This window comes from Onychostoma macrolepis, chromosome 07 (assembly GCF_012432095.1).
Source record: "Onychostoma macrolepis isolate SWU-2019 chromosome 07, ASM1243209v1, whole genome shotgun sequence".
Lineage (NCBI taxonomy): Eukaryota > Metazoa > Chordata > Actinopteri > Cypriniformes > Cyprinidae > Onychostoma > Onychostoma macrolepis.
Window position 1 is genome coordinate 36,603,950 of NC_081161.1, and position 13,302 is coordinate 36,617,251.

Below are 13,302 nucleotides of genomic sequence, written 5' to 3' on the forward strand. Positions count from 1 at the left end.
TACCACAGCAACCAGTGAGCTTGTGCGCGCTTCCGTGGCCAATGTAACAACAATCGTCTTCTACGGCGACTGAATACTCATAAAGCGAGTAAACAGTTTTATTTCTCTAAAACAGGAAGATTGTTAAAATGCGGCGCCCAAAGTATTTCACGCCGAAGGAGGTGTCCGTTCACAACACTCTCAAAGATATATGGGTGTCGTACCTGGGCAAAGTGTACGATCTGACACCGCTGCTGGAGGAGTGTAAAGGCAAGTAATCATATTATTAAAAAATGAAAAGGAAGAAACGATTTTGTCCCCAAACTTTTGAAATGTGGCACGTAATTAACTGCTTATTATAACAAAGACTCTCTCTTATAGGTGATGTGTTATTGAAACCTATCGCAGAGTGTGCAGGAAAGGACATCAGTCACTGGTTTGACCCAAAGACAAAGGATGTAAGCCATTTGCACAACTTGAAAATATTTGTAATATTTTCATGTAATTTGGCAAAACCAAGGGCACACACACACACATTTTATTTTTTATTTTTGGTAATTTTTTAAAATAAAATATTTGCTTTTAGTATTTGTTTCAAGTAAGTTTTCTTTTATTTTTTATTTTTTAATGATAATTTCAAAGATAAGAACTTAAAGTAAAATCTACATCTTTTTGAAAACATTTCTTCATTTCAGAAAAGTATGTTTTTTTCCCACCCAGAGAATATAACCAAAATCAAACTAGGCTACTGCAAAATCAAACTCTGGTTGTTTTGTTAAAGTCAGCATGAAATTAAAATTGACAATACTTTTTATGGAACATTGCAGTATTTATTTACAATGTCTTATGCGCATTATTTTTTTATTTAATGTGCCCTTGTAATCTTTAATAAAAAAAATAATAATTTCCCCTCTCGTTGCAATGATCTCTTCTCTGATAATAATAATAATAATAATTTTTATTTATATAGCGCCTTTCCAGCACTCAAGGTCACTTTACAAATCAGGCTTAAGGAACGGAGACAATAGACATCAATACCAGAAAACATAACAAACCAAAAGCTAAGAGTAATATATATATATAAGGTGTGGACCAGCAACCTGTCACTCACATGAGATGTTAATAATGCAGAAATTAACAAATGACAACATTCCAGTCAGTTCCCCAAAACAAAATAGTCTAGCTCTACATTATTTTCTCATTCGAAGAGGTGTTTCACTCAGATATACTTCACAGTAATGAAAGATAAGAAAATCACCATTTTCATCTCATGCTGACTTTAAGGGCACAATCTTTTGAATGATCAAACATTTTTTACATGATTATGGAGCTAATGTTTTTTTGTCGATTCACAGTGTTGTGTTTTCCCTTTTTAGATTCTCACCCATGTTGACCCATTGACTGGCTGCATTAAATACTACACCCCTAGGGGGCGCTTTTTACACATACCCCCTCCCTGCCCTCGCACTGACTGGGCCAATGACTTTGGAAAACCGTGGTGGAAGGATAACCGCTACGAGGTTGGGCTGCTGTCTGCCAAAACACGCTGGATCCGCATTATCAACACTCTAACCTCCCAAGAGCAGAGGCTAGAGGTAGGCCAATATTAACCTGGCATAGATTTGTAGAGAGCAAAAAATGTCGATGCTGACTCATCTGCAAAATGATTTCAGGATTGTGCCCCAAAAAGCGCATATTAATTATTTAAGCGTTCTTGAGATAAAATGCCTGCACAGAGCACATTCCTTGTTTAAAATTGCACGCTTGCATTGAACTGCTGCATACTGAAGAGGGCAGGGTTGCACTGTTTCATCGCTTTGTAGCTCCTCTCCATCTTTTGATTTCGCCCTCCCTCCCGCTCTTTGCATCTGATCCTTTTCCAGCTTGAAGGAAATGGACCTAATGTTGAGCCTCTGGCATTACAAACGTTTTCAGACTGACCGTGCTGATTCACTTGCTTCAGCGGCCACCAGGCTGCATCTTAAACTCTGAATAACCATCTGGCAGTTTTCATTCAGCCCAGATGCTTCTTTCTCTTCTTTCTATGGGCCTGTTGGAGACAAATTCTGCCCGTGTCTTTCTATAGGAATGTTTATGTGCATTCATAAAATAAACATGTATTTGGAGCAATCAAATTGTTCTAAGCTGTTGTTTTCTAAGCAGGTTTGCTCTGAAGAGACTCTGGATGAGATTCTCCAGCGATACCTGCGCTACAATTCCCATGCAGCAAGCTACACCTGGAAGCACAATGGCGTAAATTTGGACATGAGCAAGACCCTGAGTGAAAACGGCATCCCTGAAGAGGACGAGTTTTACTGCGGAAGCCCAGACTGTGACCTCTTCTCTCCATCCATATGTCTGTATTTCAACGACGACCTCACTGAACTCTAAAAACGCATGCTATTAATATGAACAATGGCATATAATTCATTAGAATATCACATCCACTGTGAGCCAATTTGAGCGAGAGGCATGAACGCCACATCAACTATTCATGTGTTCAGTGTTTCATCGATTCCTGTCTGTGGTTATCTTATTGCAGCTCTCTGGGCTTCATCCAATCAAATGCTGAGCAACAGAATAAAAAAGATGAATGCCAGCCTACATAATAAACCCCTGAACCATAAAGTCTGGTGGTTGCCATGGTAATTGCTTGGAGGAAATGCAGCAGCTACTGTATTGTAGGCCACAGCGGGCTCTCAACCCTAATTAAGTAACATTATATATACAGTATGTATGCATGTACACAGAAATGATTTCATGCAGCCAACATTTCAATTTAATCACTGCATTATGAGACCATGCCATTAACGTCTGCAAACGTGCATCTTTTTGATAAGCAGTGTCAATTACTTGTGTACTGTGTACTTGGTCTAATTAATTTTTTGGGATCGATTTGATTTTTTGTTCTGTGTGCACAGGAAAGAACATCTAGAACAGTGGTCTTGAGATTGCTTAAAATTATTTAACATAAGACAAAATATGCACCAAACAGCTAAAACTCAAGATGTAAGCTGATGTCATATTTCTCACCTGTTTCTATGATCTCGAGAAACCTGGATTTATGTGGAATTTTAAAAGTGTGATTTCAAGACCTGGAAAAGTCATGTAATATACATTTTTCTAGTTGTCAAGCTCAAAAACTATAATATTGGGTAGAAACGGCTGAGAAATCATAATTTGTGTGTAAAAAAATAAATAAATTGAGCAGCTTTTTTTTCTACAGCAGAAGTACCTTGAGGAATATCTTGAGGTGACTTCAAATATTGTTATTGACAATTGAGGGCTTTAGAGTCACAGGTTGAGAACCGCTGATTTAGATTATACCAGCCAAACATTAAAAATCTAAATTAGACTAAATATGAAGAACTGTTTTTAAAGTAGGAAGAAATTGCTAAAGCCTTTTTGCATCAGTAGCACTTAACGGTTTGCTTGTGGGCACACGACTTCACAATGCAATATGTGCATCTGCAAAATATTATTGTAATTCTGCTGCTAAAAATATAAAATTATCCATTCCATTTCATTTTCATAATAATTAATTCTATTTTGGGCGGCTCTGATAACTTTCTTTGTTTTGTCCTGAGCTCAAATAGTTAATTTTTAAGCAATGCAACATGATGTAAGTGTGGGCATGGCTGCGGCAGCGCTCCCCCCTCTAGCCAACCTCACATCAGCTCCTTCGCTCCACAGTTTTTATTATTTTTTTATTTGTTTTCACAAAGGTGGGGGCCTTAAAAGAATATTAAGGTGGCCATGTTTGTTAGATTCGTGTTGCGCTGCGTACAGTGCGCGCGGGCGTTACTACGTGCACTTTCGGAAAAAACACAGTAACCAGGCAAGGCTGAAGCAGAGAGAGAGCAAAAGCTCACACAATAAAACGAGTTGAAATACAAGTTGCAATCAGCTATACGCCCCCCTCCAGTAACAATGTGATTATTTTTAAGCAGGGAGGGGAGTCTGGAGAGAGAGGGAGAGAGAGAAATAGAAAAAGGAGGAGGAGGAGGGGGGGCGTTCTGAAATAATATAGTCAGCCATTTTTATGTAAGGGGATTTTTCTTATTGGGGGGGGTGGGGAGGGGGGGTTGTTAAAAATAAATATAAGGGCGGCCATCTTTGTTTCTCTGCCTTGTAGTGTAAAATATTCCAAAACGCCCCCCACTTTTTGTGTGTCGATTTGAATATTAAATAAATATCATAATTCGGAAGGAATACACTTTTAGATCTCGCGGAACGGGGTCACCGACGGGAATATAATGTCCTCTCTTCTCCGTTCTTGTGAGGAAGATGAGGGCACGGCGGTTAATTCCGAGGGAGGAGATTTTGATGAAGAAGAAGAAGACGACGGAGACCTGGACGAGAACGCAAGCGACATAAACTCGCCGGCGGCGCCTAGAGAAACTGCAGCAAGAGCCGCGCCAGGTACCGTACAGTCCGCGGAGCGCGCGTGGGGCGCAAAAACACATCGAAACAAACGCGAATGCTCCTAAAACTGCCACAGCGACATCTGCGCTAATGCACACTTCACTCTGGCTCCTCCAAATTGGCGTTTGCTTTATTTATCCGCGTGCATTTTGGCAGAGAGTTGCATAGAGTTTGGCTAAAGTTGACCGATCCCCCTCTCTCTGTCCCGTCTGTGTCATTCATCAGGTCTGTCATATGATGGTGCTTTCTCATCTCCAGCTGTGATCCGACAAAGGATCATTAAGTCGCCACTATGTCGTTTTTTGTTTGCCTTGAAGGTTACATACTTGGAACTTGACAGATAAAGAATAATATGACAATGCATTGATCTAAAGAGGCGTGAGCGTCAGGACTACCGCTTTGATTGTGACAATGTAAATAAACTTGACCCGACCCACTGCCGCCTGGTTCAGTACAGGGCAGAGAGATCTGTGTGCTGCGATGCTTTCACTTTGCGAAACGCCAGTTTGTGCGCTGTCACCAGCCCTCGGGCTGTTTTGAGTGTAGGAATATGTCAATAAAGCGCTAAATTATTATGTATATCTATGGCATAACATCAACAGATAGTGATGAGTCAAAAGTTTCCACTATTCAGTCGATTAATGCGCCACACAGCATGAAATGCCACAAAGCTTAGTTAATAACATGTTGCTTTGTCATATTATTTAGTCCTTATACAATTGCATTGTTTTGTAAGATTTTAATTTTAAAAACAACTTGTTAATTCTAACTTTTATGTCACACTCTGCAACTGTGCTGATGTTTGTGGTCATATTTGGGGCCTCGTTTGGTGCGTAACCGCTGTCTCGCGCATTCCCACAGTGAGCGTGAATCAATAAGCACGCGCGTCCCGTCTCGCCCCCGCGACCTTCAGTTGCGGTTCATCTGGTGGTCTGCTCCCCAGGTGCAGGAGTTCACGACGAGGGTAGCATCAGCTCGGCTCGCGGCCTCTCGATCACCGAGCCCCGAGTGCGTGCTGCTGCCGCCCCTGGCTGCAGCGCGCGGGGAAAAAGGGCTCTGCCAGCGCGCCTCAGCAACAAAGACACAATCACATCTAACTCGTTTATCGCAGCGCAGTGGCGATAGTTCTAATCTGCGATGTCAAACATGACATGCTGATATCTGCATTTATACAAACAAGCTGTATCAGGGTGAATGGTACAGTGTAAAAAGTGAGAAGGTGTACTACTTGTTACCGTGAGGAAGTATTTCTATCTTATTATATAACTTATTTGGTGTCAACTAATGTAGTCAGGTTGATTTAGTCCTATTAAATTATATTCTGGGCTGGGTAATATTATGACCAAAATGTACTTTTGAATTTAAACTGGCTAAAAAGAGCTGTTCACGTGTTCTACACAAAGCTGTTTGCTTTAAATGAAAGAACAGACTGGTTTGGTTTCATCTGAACAATTTTACATGGCTGCTGTAAATAGTCACATGACTAGAGCTGTTTAACTCCACTTTGCCCCTCTGAAAGATGATGTCTGTGTCAAAGCGCCTTTTATGGAAGCATGTCAAACTTGTCATAATACAGGTACCTTATTTGGAATATGTAATGTTAACCATTTTTAGCACATTTTTAGGTGACCTGGCTGTGTGTTTAAAGAAAAAATATTTTGAATATTTTGTGAAAGAAGAAAAGTGGGTTGCTGCATCATTTAATTATTCCTTAAATATTTTTACTTAAAGTAATTTCTTCAACTCGCGCTGTGACCTGAAATTCTCATCTTATGGAGCGCTGCATACAATATTTATCATCGCCTTAAAATTCACTCCGTAAATAGCTTTCGGAGAGTCGTAATTAGGTCATGTAGATAATCATGTTTGTGAGATTAATTCATTAAGTCCTACAGCTTGGTTCAAGTCAGAAGTGGAATGACTTATATTTCCTGTGTGTGACGGTCTCGGTCTCCGCACCGCTCGTGTTGAAATGAAATGATTTGAAGGGTACCTCAGAGGGTTTGCAAAGAATTATGGTCACTTTCGTTTCGTCAGTCCTCCCATGTTCCCTCATTTTCCTGCATCTCTCTCACTTAGATGATGGAGACGACATTGGTGAGACATCGGACAGGGACAACCTGGGGAAAAAGAAACGAGGCCCTAAAAAAAGGAAAGAGACGAAAAAGAAAGACAAGGACAAGGAGGGGAAGATGGCCAAAGCACGCAAGCGCAAAAAAATAGTATGTTGTTGATGCGTTTTTTTTCTCTCTTAATGTTGAAGTGCATTTTTTTTAACATTAAACCTTTATTTAATAGTAATTTGCAAACTGTCAAATGATTATTAATCAAGCTACAAATTTAATTGCAATTAGTCATATTATGTCTATATTTTCTAAAAAGAGCCCCTTGAATGGAGATAATTATTAAGATAATTGCACTAATTTAAATTAGTTTTTTAAATGAATGCATTATAGTGACAGTTCGAATTATTTGTTCTGAAGCTTCGCTTTTATTTCTCTGTCTCTTGCAGGACAGTGATGTAGAAAGAGACTCAGAGCCGGACTATGCCATAAACTCTGACAGTGCTGCCAGCGATTATGGAGGAGAGAAGAAAAAGAAGAAGAAACACAAGGACAAAAAAGAGAAGAAAACCAAGAAAAAGAAGAAAGAGGATGAAGACAGCACACACGAAGAGACCACAAAGGTTATTCTTTAGCACTTTCTATGCCTTTTCTTGCTCTGCATGCAGAGTTGCGTGCTATTTCCCATCCACTTTGCTGATACAGGTTGTGTGCTTCTCCTTATTCTCCTCTGTATCCAAATCAAACACCATCTGCTCATTATAAAGTGTAAAACTGAATTAGTTTACCTAACTTAGAGTGGTAAAACTGCAGGATTTTTGCAGTAGTTGTTATTCGTGTTTTGTAAGAATGTGTTTAGTTTTTGGTGAACTTGGACCCTGTTGAAATTCAGCAAGTTCTCCCATGCAAATCAGTATTTTAAATAACTACATAAAAATGATACGTTAATCTTGAGTTAATGTGTACTAGGTAATTTTATTAAGTGTACTCACTCATTAAAGAAACAGTTTACCCAAACATTGACTTGAAATTTGGCTTTACATCACTTGCTCACCAATGGATCCTCTGCAGTGAATGGGTGCCGTCAGAACGAGAGTCCAAACAACTGATAAAAATATCATAATATTCAAAACCCCTTACCCATGAAGCATGTTTTATTAGATTGTGCTCTGCGAAAACATTTATTACTCAGTTAACACTTTTGAAGAAATTTAAATTAAACCAAATATAGTTTTTCTGAAGTTTTTAGCAAAATATTTTTAGCGAAAATAGATTGCAAAAGACTGATATAGTTTTACTCTAAAATTTTCTTGCAATGAAAATAGCCACAGAAACTGGTGTGCCATTAAAAAAAAAAGCAAACATCACAATAATCCGCAAATAATACACATAAATCCAGTCCATCAGTTAACATCTTGTGAAGAGAAAATCTGTGTTTGTAATAAATCTATTATCTATCCATAATATTGCTTTTGTCCGGTGAAAAAGTTGAATCAAAAAAGAAGAAACAAATTCATCTACATCTTGGATGAACTGAGGGTTAGAACATGTCCAGTAAGTTTTCATTTTTGGGTGAACGATTCCTTTAATGAGCTAATCCACATTAACCCAGATCTAGGATTAAAGTATTAATTTTTTATGGAATTATTTAAAAAATATATATTTGTATGGAAAGAACTTGCTTAAATTCAACAGGGTCCAAGTTCACCAGAGGAAAAGTAATCACCTTAATACTGACTTATTACAAAACACGAATACCAGCTACAGCATAACAACAGAGTTCAAAAGTGTTCAAACCCATGATAAATTCCCTCGATTTGACCAAGCATGCATAATTAAATTATTCAAGTACAAGGGCCAGTGGGTGTTTTTCTTTTTTTTTTTTTTGTTAATGGCAACTGTAGGATTTATATGGAAACAGTATCATGATTACAACTAGAAAGAATAACAGAATATTAGGGATAATTCGCCCCAAAAATGAAATTTCTATCATCATTTTCTCACCCTCAAGTTGTTTCAAACCTGTATGATTTCTCTCTTCTGGTGAACATAAAAGAAGATATTTTAAAGAATGTAACCATTCTGGTCCTCATTGACTTAGACGTTATGTTTTTCATACTGTGAAAGTCAGTGTGGATCAATAATTGTTTGGTCACTCACATTCTTCAAAATTGCTTCTTATATGTTCAATAGAAGAGAGAAAACATACAGGTTTGGAGCAACTTGAGAGAAATTAAATGATGACAGAAATCCCTTTAATACATTTAAAAATAGCTGTTAGTATTTATTTACAGTGTATTAAAAGATAAATCGCTTTTATCTGCTGAGCTGGTGTTAGTACTGTATATGCAAGAAATTTCCCTCAGTATAGTGTGTTTGCAGACAAAAACCTCACACATACCCAAACACATCATCAGAGGTTCTTCTCGCACTTGCACCCAGAAATTATGAAAGATTGACAAGTACAAACTGTGACATGGTGTTTCTAGCTGTTGCATGTCCATGATAATGTACAACACACATAATTACTGATCCAGTTAACATGTAGTGGAGTCTAGGGCACAGATGTTTCCAGATGTTTATTACTCATCCACACTGTGACAGCCATATGATGAAGCCTTTCTTTCAGCCGGTGGAGATGAAAACGTCGGCCCAGCTGGCTAGGGAGTGGGGACTGGAGGATGTCGATCACACATTCACAGAAGAAGATTACCGCACACTAACCAACTACAAAGCCTTCAGCCAGTTCATGAGGTACTTACCTGAACCAGAGAATTCATACATTTGTTCCTTTGCAGCAACATTTCTGTAAACATATGATCCTCTGCAGACCCATGATTGCTAAGAAGAACCCTAAAATCCCCATGTCCAAGATGATGACCATTCTGGGGGCCAAATGGAGGGAGTTCAGCTCCAATAATCCATTTAAAGGTTCGGCAGCTGCCGTCGCTGCTGCTGCAGCCGCCGCCGCAGCAGCCGTTGCTGAGCAGGTCTCCGCAGCAACAGCCTCCCCTGAACCACCACCTCAGCCACCACCACTTCGCAAGGCCAAGACCAAAGAGGGCAAAGGTGAGAGGTCAGACAGCCTGGGCAGCTGAATGGGTTTCAGTACATGACTTGTTAATTCACTAGCATCAAAAACGTGTGTTTTGTAGGACTGATGGCAGCTGATGGTAAATTTGATGGTGATTTAAAAAAAATATGATATTAGTTTATTAATCACAATACATTAAGGCCCAATACCAATTCTATTTTATAGCTCTTCACCTACCCCTACACCTACCTCTTCCCCTTGTCCCTTGAAACAGAGTGTCAAGGGGTGGGGTGAAAATATTCCCAAAGAATTGGGACACCACTACTATACCGTTACACGTCATCATACGTCGTCTAGCTCCTACAATAAACACACCTATACTGGTGTGCATTAGAGCCTTTAGTTACCATTCTATATTAATGCGCAGTTTACTGACAGGAGCAATGAAACTTGCGAATGCTGCCCCGCGACTTTTATTAATACCAGTTTAAATACTGAATCGCTACATTATATTTTCCAGCAAGGAGAGGATAAAATCGCTATTTCTGAAGTAAACTCACTCATTGTAAAGAGAGATGCACAGATGCACATACATGCAACTTTCATCCATCTCTCTCTCTCTCTCTCTCGAATTGGCAATATTTGAGAAAAAAAGTTTAGCGAATTTCTAATTACTCAATGTCTATGGTGGTTATCGCCCTGATCAGACATGGAAATATGTTGTGGCACTATCGTGCAGTCAGTAATGATATGTCGTTAGCGAACTTTGGCAATTTTTGGCAAATATTTCTTTGAATACCATGACCGTAAATATGAACACATGATTGAATGTAACATAAAACAGATGATTACTTTTCATTAAAATCTTTATTAATGCCAATAATGCTTACATTTATGTGTCTTTTTGTTTGCTCGGGCAGCCATGTTGCCGCTGTAGCTGGTTTATGCTGATAATTCTCCTTCGTTTGAAGTGTGGTCCCGAAGGGCTATCTGGCCCTTCCCCTTACCCCTATGTCTCCAACCAAAAGAGATGAGAAAATCAAGTAGCAAGTGAATATTTTGTCAGGGAAAGTTAAAATTTGAACCCGGGCCAGTATAAAAAATCAGAGAGAGAGACCTGCAGAGTAGAGCCCTGCATGCTCATATCCCATATTTTTACATTAAGGTTGCCTTTGCACTCATTTAAAGTTAATATTTGACACTGAATAATAACATTTTTAAATGCAATTTTATATAAATCTCAAAATGTATATTCATAATACCTAAATTCACCTAAAAGCGCTTTAAACTACTGATTTTAGTTTTTAGTGTTTTATTTTTAATGCATCTAGACAAAATACTGTTTCATTTTAATATTGCCTATGTATTGGTTTTTGTCAGGTCCTGGCTTCAAGAAACGCAGTAAGAGTCCTCGTGTCTCAGATAAGAAGAAGGCAAAGCCCAAGAAAATGGCTCCTCTGCGCATTAAACTGGGAGCACTTGGTAACAAGAGGAAGAAGAGCAGTTCGGTGAGAGTTTGTGTGTAATATGTATGCACATAAATGTGTGTTGGGTGCAGTGGTTGTGTTTGATCTTGTTTGATCTTGATCTTGATTGTAATGCAGAGTGAGGAGGTGGATGAGGACGATTCTGAGCAGGAGAACTCCAGCGTTCACAGTTCTTCAGTCCGCTCTGACAGCTCGGGACGGGTCAAGAAGAACAAAAGGGGTCGCCCAGCAAAGAAGAAGAAAAAGGGTAAGACGTTTACTTTTCCTTATTTTATTGGATCTGTCTTTAAAAACTATGTCTTTTTAACCATCTGGTGTATGAATTAAATAAAAAAACTCCTTTTGGCATGAAAACAAGAGTGTAATCTTACCTGATCTTTTCCCCTGAAAAATTTATTCATAATTATTCAAAATTGTTCATTGCAGTTAATTTTCTTGGTTCATCACCATAAGAATTATAAGTACAAAAGATAATTGCCCGTGGTGGTTTGGCCCCTATATACCCATGACGAAGTTCTTTTTTTCTTTGCTTAGGGTTAAGAAGCTGCCCACGTTGCTGAGAGTGATGTTTAGATGAATATGTAAATATGTGCTGTGCACTTTCCTCTCGAAAACAAAATAAACACACAACAAAAATGACAGTGGTGAGAAAACAGCAGTTAAGAAAGCATCTGATCATAGCAATGTGCAGATGTTTGCACCAGTTCTGTAATTCAGCGCTCTAGTCAAGTCAAATTACATTTATTTATATAGCACTTCATACAATTGATTGCTTTAAACAAGCAGCTTTACAGTTTTGAAACATAAAAAACTTTCCATAAGAATTACTACAATTTCTGCTATAAAACGTCTCTCCCAAGTGTTCATGTTTTTATTCATGGATGTGAGAAGATGTCCATGTCAAAGAAGGTGGAGCCCCAATGCACACCTACCTGTTATGTAATTGCCACTAACCAATGGTAGAGTGAAGGTGTTTCCCAGCCAGAGCAAATTTTTCAAACTCCAGAAACCTGATTTGACTGATTTTGTTCGAAATGACAGTTTGTTCTTAGATTTCGTTTGAAGTATGTTGGTGGGGCGAGGCTTACCGATTCTTTCCAGAAACATTTTAGGATATATCTGCCGATCTAAAACATTTTCTTTTACATACCTTAAACCATCACATGCAAGTTTTCGTCGGACTGTCCTTAGCGACACACCAATAAATCTTGCCGTCTCTTCTGCTGGTACGTCCAATGACTGGTGTTGTTCAAGAATGCTTGGAGCTACAATCATTGAGTGACGACTGCTGCATTCCGAGGGACTGATTCGTTGAATGACACTTTGTGTCTTATCAAACTTAACCAAAATCCTTCCATTTACTGTACAACCACAATTATCCGCTGCATTTGCAACATCTTCCCTCAACTCTAAAACTCTTCTGTATATAAAATGATAATCGAGAGGAGAATTTTTTTCGCAGAAATCAGCTAAAGCTAACAAATCATCAACAATCCCTCGCCAAACACCTTCAGATTGACATTTTGCATCCCTCGAACCCGTCTTCAAACTACCGCTGTAATGATGTATAGCTTTTCTAACTGTCCAATGAGAGTGCGTGTTACATATACAAGCGAAAGAGGGGTTGGCTCTTCAAATTGAGGCGAAAGTTTTTAACTCGATTGACAAATTGATAAAGAAAAGCAATTGGCAAATAGAGAGAGAAAAGCGTTTGCCAATTGCATTTAAAATGATTAATTAATGTACTTTTTATTATTTTATTAATCCACATTTTAAAACATGAATTAAATAAACAGTTTTAAATTTTTATTTTTATTTACACATTTAAAAGTGATTTATTTATACACATTTTTATGTTTGAATTATGACATCATTAAATTGATTCTTCATTTTATTTTTAAGTGGCACTCTTGGTCCTCCATACTTTTAATGGTTAAAAATCGCTTTTGAATGTAGTGGATATTATGTATCAGAGGGTTAAAATTAATTTTGTTAAATGAATCACTCTCTGTTTCTCTCTCAGTGCTGGGTGACGAGGATGGCGATGGCTATGAGACTGACCATCAGGACTACTGCGAGGTGTGTCAGCAGGGAGGAGAGATCATTCTGTGCGATACCTGTCCTCGAGCGTACCACCTGGTGTGCCTTGAGCCTGAGCTTGAGAAAGCCCCCGAGGGCAAGTGGAGCTGCCCTCACTGCGTGAGTCACATCCACCCAAACCTACAGAACTACAGACTGATTTTATACAGAAACCAGACATCATCTGATACTTTTTCCACATTTTTATATGGGAAGGTCTTCAAAAACATCAAAA

At 38.7% G+C, this 13,302-nt stretch overlaps 2 protein-coding genes across 6 annotated transcripts in view; both read left to right on the top strand.

Moving 5' to 3' along the window:
• Positions 1-11: 11 nt before the first annotated feature.
• On the top strand, positions 12-3,418 carry LOC131544504 (cytochrome b5 domain-containing protein 1). The gene is made up of 4 exons (XM_058782780.1): positions 12-249; positions 361-437; positions 1,356-1,574; positions 2,143-3,418. The coding sequence occupies exons 1-4, from the start codon at positions 129-131 to the stop codon at positions 2,368-2,370; spliced, it is 645 nt and encodes a 214-aa protein (XP_058638763.1). The 5' UTR covers positions 12-128; the 3' UTR covers positions 2,371-3,418.
• A 657-nt stretch (positions 3,419-4,075) lies between these two features.
• Positions 4,076-13,302, top strand: part of chd3 (chromodomain helicase DNA binding protein 3) — a 47,898-nt gene continuing 38,671 nt past the window's right edge. For all 5 annotated transcript variants that reach the window (XM_058781163.1, XM_058781162.1, XM_058781161.1 and 2 more), the window contains exons 1-8: positions 4,076-4,401; positions 6,484-6,626; positions 6,917-7,090; positions 9,097-9,221; positions 9,298-9,536; positions 10,882-11,009; positions 11,106-11,235; positions 13,012-13,187. In XM_058781163.1, the coding sequence (XP_058637146.1) occupies positions 4,236-4,401; positions 6,484-6,626; positions 6,917-7,090; positions 9,097-9,221; positions 9,298-9,536; positions 10,882-11,009; positions 11,106-11,235; positions 13,012-13,187 (1,281 nt within the window). In that variant the 5' untranslated portion in view covers positions 4,076-4,235. The remainder of the gene's footprint in view (positions 4,402-6,483; positions 6,627-6,916; positions 7,091-9,096; positions 9,222-9,297; positions 9,537-10,881; positions 11,010-11,105; positions 11,236-13,011; positions 13,188-13,302) is intronic.